General features: G+C 33.8%; 1 protein-coding gene across 3 annotated transcripts in view; it reads right to left on the bottom strand.

The window, feature by feature from the left end:
• Nucleotides 1-1,205: 1,205 nt before the first annotated feature.
• The window catches only part of TBC1D12 (TBC1 domain family member 12), a 124,963-nt gene continuing 111,444 nt past the window's right edge, over nt 1,206-14,724 (bottom strand). For all 3 annotated transcript variants that reach the window (XM_029245443.1, XM_029245442.1, XM_029245444.1), the window contains 7 exons: nt 13,262-13,342; nt 10,558-10,646; nt 9,586-9,657; nt 6,632-6,760; nt 6,263-6,372; nt 3,867-4,125; nt 1,206-3,078 (listed from right to left, as the gene is read on the bottom strand). In XM_029245443.1, the coding sequence (XP_029101276.1) occupies nt 3,010-3,078; nt 3,867-4,125; nt 6,263-6,372; nt 6,632-6,760; nt 9,586-9,657; nt 10,558-10,646; nt 13,262-13,342 (809 nt within the window). In that variant the 3' untranslated portion in view covers nt 1,206-3,009. The remainder of the gene's footprint in view (nt 3,079-3,866; nt 4,126-6,262; nt 6,373-6,631; nt 6,761-9,585; nt 9,658-10,557; nt 10,647-13,261; nt 13,343-14,724) is intronic.

The raw sequence follows: 14,724 nt of genomic DNA, 5'->3' as shown, positions 1-14,724 counted from the left end.
AGACATAAAAAAGAATGAAATAATGCTATCTGCAGCAACATGGATGGACCTAGAAATTATACTAAGTGAAGTAAGTCAGAAGGAGAAAGACAAATACTATATGATACCACTTATATGTGGAATCTAAAATATGACACAAATGAACTTATTTACAAAATAGAAACAGACTCACAGACATAGAGAACAGACTTGTGGTTACCAAAAAGGAAAAGCCAGGGGGTGGTGGGTGGGAATAAATTAGGAGTTTGGGATTAGCAGATATAAACTATATATAAAACAGATAAACAACAAGGACCTGCTGTATAGCACAGGGAACTATATTCAGTATCTTGTAACAAGCCATAATGGAAAAGAATATGAAAAAAATATATATATGTGTATGTATGTATAGCTGAATTGAATCACCTTGCTGTACACCAGAAACTAACAAACATTGTAAATCAACTATACTTCAATTAAAAAAATATATATGGAGCTTCCCTGGTGGCACAGTGGTTGAGAGTCTGCCTGCCAATGCAGGGGACGTGGGTGCGTGCCCCGGTCCGGGAAGATCCCACATGCCGCGGAGCGACTGGGCCCGTGAGCCATGGCCGCTGAGCCTGCGCGTCCGGAGCCTGTGCTCCGCAACAGGAGAGGCCACAACGGTGAGAGGCCCGCGTACCGCAAAAAAAAAAAAAAAAAAATATATATATATATATATATGTATATACTCAAACCAACAACATTATATGAAGGTCATCACTGCAAAAGAAATCAACAAAAACTATGACTATGTTCTCTGACTTTAGAAAACTATGCTAGTTGCTGGAGTCTTCCAGTAGCATTTAAATAATACAATGTAGACCTGTGCTAAAAGGACAATGAAGTGAGAAATACTGATTAAATAGACAAACAAATACAACACCATATTAAATTTCACATTATCTTGAGGCTTTTAGGAAAGTTATTTTTTAATTGAAAATATACTTTAACCAAAAAAACTGTCATACAACTGACCATGTGAATAATGAGTAACTCCATACTGCATGTATAAGAGGTTCAAGGGAAAAGACAGTAAAAATATTTTAGCTGCCAGTACTGTCAGTCTCAAGAGGCTAAAGGCCCAGTGCATCCCAGGAAGAGAAATTTGGCAAAAAAGTTTATACCCTTTTTATCTCCACATGTAGTTAAATATCCCCAAAATAATGAAGACTCATTTCAAGTAATTACTCTGCTTACGAGTTTTATTTACACAGTAACTGTTAATAGTGGTTTTTAATAAATTCCTTGTATTTACATTTTATATACACATTTATATTTGAAAGGTAAAGAAACTGTACAGTAATAAAAATGAGAAAAAGAAATACAGTAACTTAGGTCCAACTCTGGAAACAAATACACAAAAGTAAGATTAAGTTTAGGCAGGGAGTATAACCTCAATGAGATTACTGCCAGGGGTTACATTCCCTCTATCAGGGCCACCAATACCAAGGAAGTAGTTACCAGAGTTAAAATGTCATTCTAAAACCTATTAAGACCCTGGGTACTCCCTCAATATTTTACTACACTACTAGTTTCCACTAAGCAAGCTCCTAGGAGAGGAGTTAACTTCTGAGGGTTCCATTAGTGGTCCCTAGGCTAGAATGACCCATGGGGTAAAAATACATAGGTACCGTCTGGTCCCATACTCCTAAAGAGGCAGGTGCTACACTAACAAGGTTCTCAGGCTTGTTAGTTTGAAGACTATATACCACTAACAGAAATAGTGTGCTTAAGTGTTGTTTCAAACAAAATTGCAACGTAAAAGCACACTATAAATCTAATTATTAACCAAATACCATTTTATATAGATATCACTCATGATAGTCAAGTGATTTATTTTAGGTTTAAGAATTAAACATATTATAATAAATTTAATGTCAATTTACTGACAATTAATCATTCCTTTATCCTAATATCATCAAAGTTACTCATTAGAAAAAAATTAATTTTACCTTTTACTCTTATTTCCTTTGATTAGAAAATTATACACAGTGTTTTACAAGTCATGGACTTGGCTACATATTAAGATTTCCAATTTCAAACTGGAATTAACAGATTTTGTTTCTACAGTGAAAGAATTTTAACTACCAAATTTAAAGTCTTGCCAAGTAGCATTCTAATTAAGAACTCTCAAAATTCATGACTTTTTACTCTTAACCAGTGAAAAACCTCATTTATATTTATGGACTTACTCCCCCCAAAAAGCCTTCAGTGCATTAAAGTGCAAAGAAATTTCTTCTACCAGTCAGCTTTCTTAAATTACTAGATGAACAATTTCTTAGACTAGAAACAGAGAGGCTAAAATGCTCTGAGTGATAGGAATTCCTTGAGGAAATGAAACAATTTCCTTTCAAAAACAAACAGACATGGTACTGTGGAAAAACACCTACACAAATGCTAAACAATCTCCTACCAATATTTTTAGTTCCCAGATAACCTAAATTTGCCCCAACCTGTGAGTGAAGATAAACAACTTCAGTGACGTAAATAATTTACAATCAACGTTGCTTATTCTTGGTCTATAATGTCTTCAAATGTGTGGAACTGGAGATAATATCTGTACTAAGGTGTTTATTTCAAATAGTATTTTGGAAGTTAAAGTAGTATTTAACAATCCTGTTCTGACCTCCAAAGTGCTAATTGTTATGCTCCTCCTTTATGCTAATTGTTAAAAAAGAAAAGATGTAAAAATTTGAACTGTCTCCAAAGGTGTTAAAAAAATTTATTGCATTAAACTGTTCACTCCAAATTACGGAGTATGAACTAGCCATTTAAACTTTTTTCTTTGTAAAATGGCTCTCCCTATAAAATACTTTTTTATTAATACTGTCAATAGGTACTCATTTACTTCAGCCATGGAATTCAAAATCAGCGGTTTTCCAAGTCTTGATTCTTCAACATTTTCTTCCATGCTGTTTACATAGGAAACAAAATACTTTTATCAAAAACATTTTTTTAATATTGCAATTAGTCTGTTAATTTTGAAGATTAGCTTTTCAGAGCTGGACTATTATTCTTGTCTCCTTCTTTAATATCCTTCATCACAGATGCAAAGACCTGGAAATTATATAAAGTAAACATTAACCCTCAAAAAAACTACCATGCAGATTAAAGAGATTTTAAAAACTATAGTTTATTAACATGAAACAGCTTTAGTATACATAACTCTGTCCCCTGAAAGACTGCCATTCTCAAATCCTCTTGTTTGTTTCAATCCAATTTTATGACATATAGTTAGATTCCAGTTTTCATCACTTGCCAAATATTATAAAATTACTGTTAAGTAACAAAACATCCTCTGGACCAATATTCTTATATTTTCATTTTTATAAGCAATAAAACTTGAGAGCTTATAATGCCTACTGGCTATCATTCATGGAGCAAGTGTTAACACTATTTTTTATGTCATTTAACTTTCGACTGCCAATATATTTGTTTCCCTCCAATATATTTGCTTCCCTAACAAGATTAAGCATCTAAAAAGTCAGGATCATACATTACATTCTTTTTATTGCAAACCCTTAGTACACATCAGGTATTTAAAACAACTGTTGTCTATCTGAAATACCAAGGTAATTATACAATTGCCCTGGCAAATACATGACTATTGTAGGCTGTACTTCACTAAACTCAAAAAATATTACTGGACTTACATAAAAATAAAGCCATAAGTCTGGAGAGGTGAAAGCAGAGCAATTCGTTTTTTTTTTTTCAAAATCAAAAATTATTTTTGTAAGTTTTTAAAAAATTTAAGCACTAATATTTGAGAAATACATGACTTTTTGTTTTTACAAGAAATAAACTGTTTTTATACATCTATTACAAGTAGGAAAATGTCACTCTACCTGAGTCCATTTTTTGGTACTATTCTGCATCTGGATGGCTGCAATACAGGTGAACAGCTTTTCTGATGTGATATCTTCCGGCAATTTAGTTAGAAACTGTGCTATATGAATAAAGTCCATCTGTAGGAGAATATCTTCATATAGTCGGAGGATTCCTAATCCAGTCCTAAATAAAAATTCCTCCCCATCTCTGCAAAATACATCCCAGACTCGACAGGCCAGATCAAGTGGTAGTGATTTGCTATATAGTGTGAAGATCCTAAAATTAGGGGGAAAAAGTCATTGGAATTTTTCATTCATTTATTCATTCACTCATTAAGTATCTCTATATAAAAAGAACAGTGCTTAATTAGGGTGAAAAAGGCAAATAAGATATGGCTCCTTCGCTCAAAGAACGTGAGTAGCTGGAAATGAAGTAATAAATAACAAAAGTATGTGAATTTACAACCTTACGTCAAGATATGGCCTAATACAAACTAGAGTGGCAGAAAAACCTCATGGTTAAGGGTATGGGCTCTAAAATCAGAATACCTGAGTTTGAATCTTAAGATTTGCAACTTACTGGTTGTGTTACCTTGAGTAAGATACTCATCCTTGCTGTGCCTCAGTTTCCTCATTAGTAAACAAAATAAAATTACCTAACTCTCAGAATTGTTTTGAAAATTAAAGGAGTTAATAAATATAAAGTATTTAGAATAGCGCCAGGCACATAAGAAATGCTCAATACAAGTTACTTCTTACTACTGTATGAGGAAACCAAGTACCATCTTTTAGTAACCTAAATACAAAACCATAAAGTCTGACTTTCTTCTTTTCTCTTTCCACAAACATCCACTGTTTTGTTTTCCCTTCACCAAACTTTACTTACTACTTCTTTTGGAGCATGTATACCCTCCAATAGAATCACCAAAATGGTTTTTCACATCCTTTCTGATAATGTTTGATCATGTAAGTCTTTATCCAGTGGTACTCTGGGGTAGCACTCTGGTTGAGGAAGTAGGGAGAGTAGGTGCTAGAGAACTTCTCTTGATGTTGCCTTGGCAAAGAAGGTACACATTTTTACACAGACTGTGTTTATCTGAGGTACTGCTGATGAAATGTGCGTGAACAAGGAAACTAAAGGCTCTCCCACTAAAAAATGAAAAAAATTCCTTTTAGCACTGCCACTCATTTATTCCTCTTTTTTCTTGCACCACTGATCCTGGGATTCATATGTTATAAGCTCAACAGAGGCAGTGAAACAAAAATCTGTGTCTACTTCTTAAGTTATAAACACATTTAATTGCATAACAAAAAACATACTCTTGGTAGTACAGAGAATACTAATTCACTGTTCAAAATGAGAAAGGGTACCAGTACTGCCTAGGGAGTTTCTAGTATACAGTACTCACTCAGTATTAATTCCATTCTGCTCCCTTTATCAATTGTGATTCTGCTTTGCCTCATGTTCACAGTCCTTAAGAGGGACAGTTGAGGAGTTTTTACCCCCCTTCTTTTACAGATTTACATATTTGATCTTGGTCCCTTGGGTCCCATATTATAAAACCCTCTCCCCATGATCCTGGGTCCTACTCAACAGAATTCTAATGTTCCTAATGGGAATGGAAGAGAATACACTGAAAAATAACTTAGTTTTTTTTTAAAGCCTAAATAAAAGAAACCTCAAACAACTGGAAAGATACTTGATCAATGCCATTATTAATTTATCTTTCCATACTAAAACAATATCATTTATATGGAACCCACTGATGTTTAATGATTAGGATTTAAGGTTTAAATATTTCACATGTACTCCTAACAGTCTACCTTACGATCAACTGCTCCATCTCTTGGGCAAAGTTCACCCGCCCTCTCTATAATCGATTTTACTGCTCACCAGAGTCCTAGGCAAAATTTCCAAGTTAAAACAGAAGAGCTAGAATTGTAAAGTTGAAAAAAGACATTAGCACCTAAATAAGGCATCATTGCTCGGTCAGAAAGCTGGATAAGGCCTTGGAAAAAAGCAAAGCCCTCGATAAAGAAACACTATCATAACTATCATAAGCCCTTGGTGTTAAGAATATAAAAGGAACAGCAAGTAACTCTTTCTGAGAGCTTACTATGTACCAGGCATTGAATGAGATAATCCATGCAAAACACTCTCACTACAACTCAAGATATAGATATTATTATTCCCATTTTACAGTTAGGAAACTGAAACACAAACTGAGGGATTCTGATTTCAACCCAGAGTCCATGCTCTTACTCACATGCCCCTCCACAAAAATATGAGAGTTTCTCTACATGTAAGCGAAGAGCTTTTTACATGTATGGTACTGTGCATGAAATTTACTCTAGGCAAAAAGTTACACTTTGTTTCCTTTTAATAGTTATATTTTACATATGTTATGACTTACCAGTCTATCAAGTATATGTCTGGTGTAAGACTGTAAGATTTGAAATGAAGAAACAGTTTGGAGAGATTTTCTTCAAAAAATACTTCAAACGTTGCAAAATATCTCAACATCTAAAGATAGAAATTTCAACAAAATTATTTAAGAGTACACTCTAGAAATAGAGAAAATAAATCCTTAATAGTAATAGAAAATCTGGCTTAACATCTCTGAGTCTTTTCATCAAGCATTCATAAAACTATAATAATTCAATGAAAAGCTTATTTTAGATCAGATTATCTTAGTCTTCTAATTACTGTTTTTCACTCTAAAAGGGCATTCAGACTATAGAAACTGTCAAAGAAAAACACAATTCATTCCAAATGTCCATACCATGCTGTGATCCACACGAAAAAAGGCTAACTGGCATGGCTTATTCAGGAGATTTGCAAATGCAATGAAGGCATCTGCCTCTTCCAAGTTGAGAATGAGAACTGCTGCTATGAAGGACATCCCTTGGACCTTCAAAGGGAAAAGAAATTAATCAAAATGTGCTTACAATAATAATTCTATACAGTTTATTTTATTGTATTCCTGAAAAATTACAAAGTGACATTACAAAGTAGAATTAACCAAGTTTTAAAATTTCTTTTTATTTTCCAACAAAGGTAAATATAGAGAACCATTAAAAATTATGAAATCTCCCTGAATTTTACTTTTCTTTCTTGCTCATGTGGTTTAAAAAGTATTAGGGAAAATTTTGGAAAAAAGAAAAAAGTATCAGCTTTTACTTGCTACAAAAGTCTATCTCAGTATTCTACCTAGTTTTCATTTTCTCTCAGTTTGAAGTATTTCAAGTATAAACTCACAAAATTTAATGAAAATTAGGTGACTGTCTCCATTGTTATAACACATCTGTCTGAGGTAGAAAGTGAAGAACTAGGAACAAAAGAGATCTATGAGAAGTGCTGCTGAAATTCCAAGAAAGAAGAGGCTGTGGGGGTTAGGATAGTGAGGCTGGATTCCCAGGAGAGCAGCTGGAAAAATGAGGAAAAACCATTCTAAGATGGAAAAGACACGTCAGCAGAGACAAAGAGGGCCAGCACAGTTGGAAGAAACGATTTATAATGGGATTAATGGGAAAAATTAGAAAAAGTAGGATGCATTTACAAATTATGAAAGGTCTTCAGTAAAAGGCTAAGCTATACAGATGTTTGCTTGTGAGTTACGAGCAGCTATTGCACATTTTTTAGCAGATAAGTAATTGGGAACTGCTGTTGTAAAAATATTCATTCTTTCATTAAAAAAACAGTTTACAGAGCACTTCTGGTAGAGATTTGTATAACAGACTTACACAGAGAGACCAGGAGAACAAATAAAAGAGCAATACAGATTGGTGTCCTTGGTTATTTTAAATATAACTGGAATGTGAACCATTACCAAATTTTTACAATATATACTGAAGAAATTCCACAGATAAAACTGCTGTGTGATTTATTTATAGATTAAGTATGTATTATTCATTAATGCAGTTAAAAACCTATTTTATCAAACCACATCATGAAATATGTATTCCAATATAGTTTATACTACTCTTATCACATATTATAAAACAAGTCTGATTTGACTGACTGGCTTGCCAGTGAGGCTTGCCATCACCAATTAGGTTCTAAGGTGGTCATTTTACATAAATCCAATGAGCCAATAAATCTGTGTATTCTGTAGAGTATTAATGAAGAACTCGTTCATATATTTTTCTTTAAATGGATGATGACATATATAAACTCATTATAGTGTTAAAATTCTACTGGCTACACTTTTTAAAAGAAGTATGAGTTTTATTTTAAAATATCAATATTTAACAAGTGCTAAAAATTAAATCCTTTACAATTAAACTTATAATGAAAAAATTTAAATGAATGTCAACTTTAAAATGTGAAGGGGTTACATAATGTCTTTACAGTTCTATTACAGAACACATGAGCAAGAGGGATTCTTTGTTCAAATTTTACTTCCTTCATAAGGACATATCCTTTAATACTACAAGCTGTTCCATACCCAAACCTTCACTTCCCCTCAACCCGTGCCATACTTTTTCCATAGCACTTATCACCTTTTAATATAACATATGATTTACTTATTTGTTGTTATTTATTGTCTGTCTCCTCCTTCTAAATTATAAGCATCAAAAAGGGGGCTTCCCTGGTGGCGTGGTGGTTGAGAGTCCGCCTGCCGATGCACGGGACACGGGTATGTGCCCTGGTCCGGGAAGATTCCACATGCCGCGGAACGGCTGGGCCTGTGAGCCATGGCCGCTGAGCCTGCGCATCCAGAGCCTGTGCTCCGCAACGGGAGAGGCCACAACACTGAGAGGCCCGCGTACCGCAAAAAAAAAAAAAAAAAGGGGAAGAATCTTTCTTTTGTTCACTAAGGTGAACAAAATGCCTAGAACAAAGCCTGGCATATAGCAATAAGCACACAATAAATATTTGTTAAGTGGATCAATAAACAAATATACAAATGAACATGCAACAAAATAGGATAAATTGTACCACACAGCCACCCTATTGTGAGATCTCTAAAATTCTTCTATTTTAAGACAAAGGCAAGAAGATGAAGGTTTAATGATTTCTAGTTAAACATGACAAATTGAACATACAGTTTTCTTTGTTCCCTCCCAAATCCAACTAAAATAACAGTAAATAAAAAGATAAGTATTAACTTAGGAGGATGAAAAGAATGGAAAATAATATAAACAGTAGATAAAAGATGTCAACAGCATTTTAGAAATTTTAATTTAACTAAATGGAGAATGTTGAAACTAAAATATGTGCAGGGGAGGAAGCCAATAAGCAGCAAGCCAATTCAGCCAACAAAATCTGGAAAGCTCAGGAAGTGAAGTTATCAGGTCCCTCTAAAATTGAAAGGTAGGGCTAAAACTAGGATTGGTTGAAAATCTGTGAAAGGAGCAAATCCCCTCCTCTATCCTGTATGGACAGGTATCCATCTACCTTTCCCTCAACCCAGCAGAACATAAGAGGTTTACCTCTGAAGGGACAGTCAGGAAAAGGAGAGTTAGGGAGAAGGGGAGAAGGCACCACAGCAGGAACAATAAATAAAAGTTTACAAATTGAATGGTAAAATCCCCAGCTGCTCTCCGAGAAAGCTGGCTATCAGTCTCATAAGCCTCTGGTAGGAGATGGGACGATTCCTCTCCGCGTAAGTTAATATGACCAAGAAAAAAAAACAAAGATACAGACATTTGGGAGCTAATACAACATAAGATATTATGAGATAAGAGAGATAAAATGTTTATATTCAAAAAGCAGACTGAAACAAATACTTACATAACCAACATCAGGTCTGTAACATGTATATGCCCCTAATATACTATGTAAGACATCATGATATGGGCCACCCTTAGAGGAGAGAAAAATGAAATGTCAAGCTATACAAATAACTGTCTCTAAGTTAATTCTCAAAAAACATGTTAATAAACTTTACATTTCCTAAATGACTAGTTTTAGTCAGTATACTTCATCACTCCGCAAAGATGTTTTCTAAAGTATGAATAAAAAATATTTAATTATGGAAAACCAAAAAAGCCACATAAACTCACTTGATGGATGGATACAAGCTTTGTAGTTTGTGTGCAATTTTAAAGATGTCTAAATTTGGTACAATAAAATTATAATGAAAATAGATTCTTTCATTTGCTATAATACAGTTTCAGCAAGAGAAAACCATCAAGCTACACGAAATTAAGTTTATTAATAATTTTAATCTTAATGGTAAAATTTTTAATCTCATTTTATCAATATAAAGATAGAAGAATTCCATGAATAAAGACTTGAGTCATATAGACATATAAAATGTAATCATTTCTCTCCCCATAAAATATAAACAACTTCATAACAGCCTCTGCACAAAAAATAAACTGTTTCTTCCTATTTCAATAGTATTATAATTATGAAAAATTTTAAAGTTTTGGAACAAACTTCTTTATATTTTAACAATATACTAGGCAAAAATGTTAAAATTTAAATATTTTACAGAATAGAAAGTGAAGCAAAGAAATTAACTTCAGTGAAAACTCATCAAGTACCTTTATGTGCTATGTCAACTGCAATGCATTCAAACAGTGGAATAAAATAACAGAAATGCCTTTACTCTTTTCCTACTAGTTTTACATTTTTTATATAAAGGTCTACAATTTTTACAGTTTTGCCTTTTAAAAAATAAGAGCTATGCATTTAGAGAATTTGTTCCCTTGGATTAAAAAAAAAATTAGTTGTTACAAGCTGGTTAGAAACCCTTACCTTCTGAAAGATGTAGAGAGATGGGAATGTACGGGATATGTCCAACTTAATTAATTCCAGACTGGCCTCCCGATCAGCAACAGATACACCTGCATTTGCCAGTTAGATAAAATTGAAATGATTACTTGACTATACCAAGTTCAATCTTACCAACACAGAATGATCACACAGCATATATGTTACTTAAGGAAAGTTAAAAGCTGAATAATTAAGAAACTTAAAGAAATGCCATATAGCTTTTACTGGAACTTAGAGCCTCTAATATGAAGAAAGTATCTATACACTTATCAGAAAGTTTTATGGTGCAAGATTTCTGCTTCTGGGTTTCATAGAAGGTAGGGGAAGGCTACTGCTGCCACAATAACAACTAGAAAAAAGAATGAATTTCAAATACCACTTGTTTTAAAAAAGGCATAAGAGGGAATTCCTGGGCAGTCCAGTGGTTAGGACTCCATGTTCTCACTGCTGAGGGCCAGGAAAGCGGTCTAAAGGATTTAAATCCCAGAAAGAGAAGAGCCTTCCCTTTCCTAGGTGAGTGGATACCAGTGGCCATTTTTCTTTCTAGGGGCATCTGCCAAGTCTCAGAATGGGCTCAGGATTGAGCCTCCATAGACAAAGGTACTCTGCTTAGGGAAAGAGAAACCAGAAGAGCTTTTCATGGCCACATAAGACTGATGTGACAGGAAGGATCTGGAGGAGCCTGAACGTATATCTGGTTTTACCCTGTGGGACTTTTGCTGAGTGCTAGTGTAGTGCAGAAGGCCAGGCTGGAAAGACATAATGAGATAACTCATAAGCACATGGCCCTTGGGAGAATGTCTCATTGAAGAGGGGAGCCTGTAGTCAAAATAGGACAGTTCGTCCTATCAACAAATTTGAAACCCAAGATTAACTAAGTCTATCTAAAGCTGTAATCTTGCCCAACCTAGCTCAGTTACTGACTGAATTGAGGCGATAACCCAATGGCCTAACAGAAAAGAGCATAATTCCTCTGAGGGGAAACACCAGCTTCAATTTATACCTTTTTTATTTATAATAACATACAATTTAAACTTTTAAGATATGCAAAGAATCAGGAAAATATGACGTATAATCAAGGGAAAAACCAGCCAATAGAAGCAGACCTGCAGATGATCCAGGAATGGAATTAAACAAGGATATTAACTGCTATAAATATGTTAAAGAAAATAGAGAAAATGAGTGAGGACATGTGTGGGATGGAAAGATAATTTCCACAGAAAAATAGAATCTATAAAAAGAACCAGGTAGACATTCTAGAATTATAAAGTGTAATTTCTGAAATTAAAGATATATATTGGATAAATAGGATATATTTAATAGACTGGATATAAAAGAAGAGAGGATTCATGAACTTGATTACAAAAATCATCTAAACTGAAGCACAGAAAGAAAAAGAATTTTAATAAATAGTATAAGAGACTTATGGGACACTGTTAAATGGTCTAACATACATGTAATTGAAGTCCTAGAAGGAGAGGAAAGATGAGGCAGAAGTAATATTTGAAAAGATAATGGCCAAAAAAGTTTAATGACAACTACAAATTATAAACACACAGGAAATAAGAAATCAGTAATTTAAACAGAACAGTGTTTCTGATTGAAACAATTCTTCATTTACATTTGATTTCTACTAAAATACAACTTTTACCATTTATTAATCATGACAAAATGTCTCTGAAGTAAATGCTCATAATTTTAATTCCTACGCTTCCCAATATTTCATAAAAGTGAGTTTAAAACTGAGGCTGAGGCCCTGCCAATTAAAACTTCTTACATCTTCTTCCTTGAACTTTTAGTTTCCCACAAATAGCTGACATAGCTAACAGGTCTTGGGATGATGCTTACATGAACCTTTCTGCCAATCAAATCTTCTTTCTAACCTTGTTTAGTCAATTTTCCCCACCATACTGTTCACTTTTCTAAATTAGAAAAAAGAGTATTCAAGGAATTTAACAGAGTTGTTTACATACTCATAGAAAACCACTATGAGATATGCACCATTTCTCTACCCTAAACCATGCTCATTTTTAGAGTTTTACTTATAGGGAAGAGAAAAATTTGCCTTCTATGAAGTAGAAAGAAAAGTGACTGGCAGATAAACAGCTCCCCGTTATTCAAGGACAAGAAATATTTAAATAAATTTACCTAAATTTAATAAACTATGATGACAGGAAAAAAAAGTGTTCCTGTTTTCGCCAAAATGATTAGGAAAAAAACCTGATGAGAGTGGAGGGAAAGATGAAGTCTATGCGTGAATTAAATGAACAAAGGTTAAGGCACAATAAGAATTATAAATAATACATTAGGGAGTGAATGAAAGTCAGTGAGAGTCAGGGGAGACAACAGGTCACAAGTGAGGTGTGCAGATCATCTATCTTTAAGTTAAGAGTTGGCCTAAAAATACTGTATCCCATTAGTCTTACTGTTGTGATTAAATCCTGGACTCTGGGGTTCAACAACCTGGGTTTACATTACAGCTTCACTGTTCCCAAGTTAAACACTCTGAGCCTCAGTTTCCTCTTATATCATTCAGTATAATACCATCTACTTAAAGGGTTATAACATTAAAGGAGATAATGCATGTGAAGAATTACTAGTTCCTGATACACTGTAAAAATCACACTAGTATCTCAGCAACTGGATTTTGAGAAATTTTTATTAACCACAACAAAAAAAATCACACCTTCTACATCACTCTCTGAATTTGTTTCACTGAAGCTTTTCCACCGTTCCTTTGCTCTTGAGAGGAAGATTTCATAAAGTTCTGGGGGAAAAAAAGAACAAAAATTCATAAATAATAGGAAAGAAATTTATTCTCATATTTTCTATTTTTACTCTTACTTAAAAATAAAGAGAAAAAAATCCTATTATAAGGTCAGATTTTTCTTATGTAGCCGGCATCAAAAATGTGGCAAATTGAAGTACTTGATTCTACCAAAACTATTCATTACTCAACCAGAAAGACAGCAAAGAAAATACTGCAGAGTGGTCATCCAAATAGCTACAATATAGAATGAATGTTAAGAGGCAGGAAGAGATGCTTCTGCTGAAGAAGTATCACTGTAGAATAGCAGAGACATGATTTTCTTGGAGTCAGTCAGATCTAGATTCAAATTCCAGCTCTGTCACTTACTACCTGTGGGACTTCAAGAAAGGTACTTGATCACTCTGGAACTTGGCTTTCTTCATCTGTAAACCGGAGAAAACCACCACCTACTCATGGGGTTACTGATGCTTAAATAAGATAATTTACATACACCTCCTGACACCTTATAGACCCTCAATAAATGCAAATGCTACTTCTTGCTTTCCTTCTCTCTTGAAACTGGTTTCTCCATTATGATATTGCTATCTAAGGCTACCTAAGCTATCCAAAGCTACCAAACTTCACAAATTTCTCCAGAAGGCCTACATACAAAAATCTCAACCCTTATCTTTTTACTTTAATTGCCAAATCACTTTTTGAGACTACCACTCTGTGCTTCCATATACAGCATCTCATTAAAACTTCAAGAATAAAAGAAATTGAAAAATTTTCTCAATTCTCAAATTTTAATTGTTTCTACTTTCTATTATAGATATTTAAAAATACATAAAAATAGTAAGTTTCCATGACAAAATAGCAAAAAGTACTTCTTGCCCAAATACCAACGTTTATATATTGCCCAAAATACCAAGAACATTTTTTACTTCAATTAATCTTTTTTTAAAAATGTATTTAGGGAATTCCCTGGTGGTCCGTTGGTTAGAACTTGGCACTTTCACTGCTGAGGGTGTGGGTTCGATCCCTTGTTGGGGAACTAAGATACCACAAGCTGCAGAGCACGGCCAAAAATTTTTTTTAAATTAAAATATAAAACTAAAAAATGTATTTGTTTTTAAAGGTAATATATGAATGTGATTTTCTAAAATATTCAAACAGTACAAAACAGTATAGAGTGAAAAATAAATTTCCTTCCCTCCAATGCACTTTCTGCTTACCAAATCTCTAAAGATAAAAATATGCAAACACAAGCATATACATATATATTTTCCTTTGAAATAAAGTGGCAACATATTACATGCATTGATTTGCATCTTGCTTTATCACACTGGAAGTTGGTCCACATTAGTAGAATAAATCTACTTTAGGTTTGTGGGTTTTTT

This window comes from Monodon monoceros, unplaced genomic scaffold (assembly GCF_005190385.1).
Source record: "Monodon monoceros isolate NGI ecotype Baffin Bay Population unplaced genomic scaffold, NGI_Narwhal_1 Super_Scaffold_4, whole genome shotgun sequence".
NCBI lineage: Eukaryota > Metazoa > Chordata > Mammalia > Artiodactyla > Monodontidae > Monodon > Monodon monoceros.
This window is presented reverse-complemented; position numbering and strand designations above follow the sequence as displayed.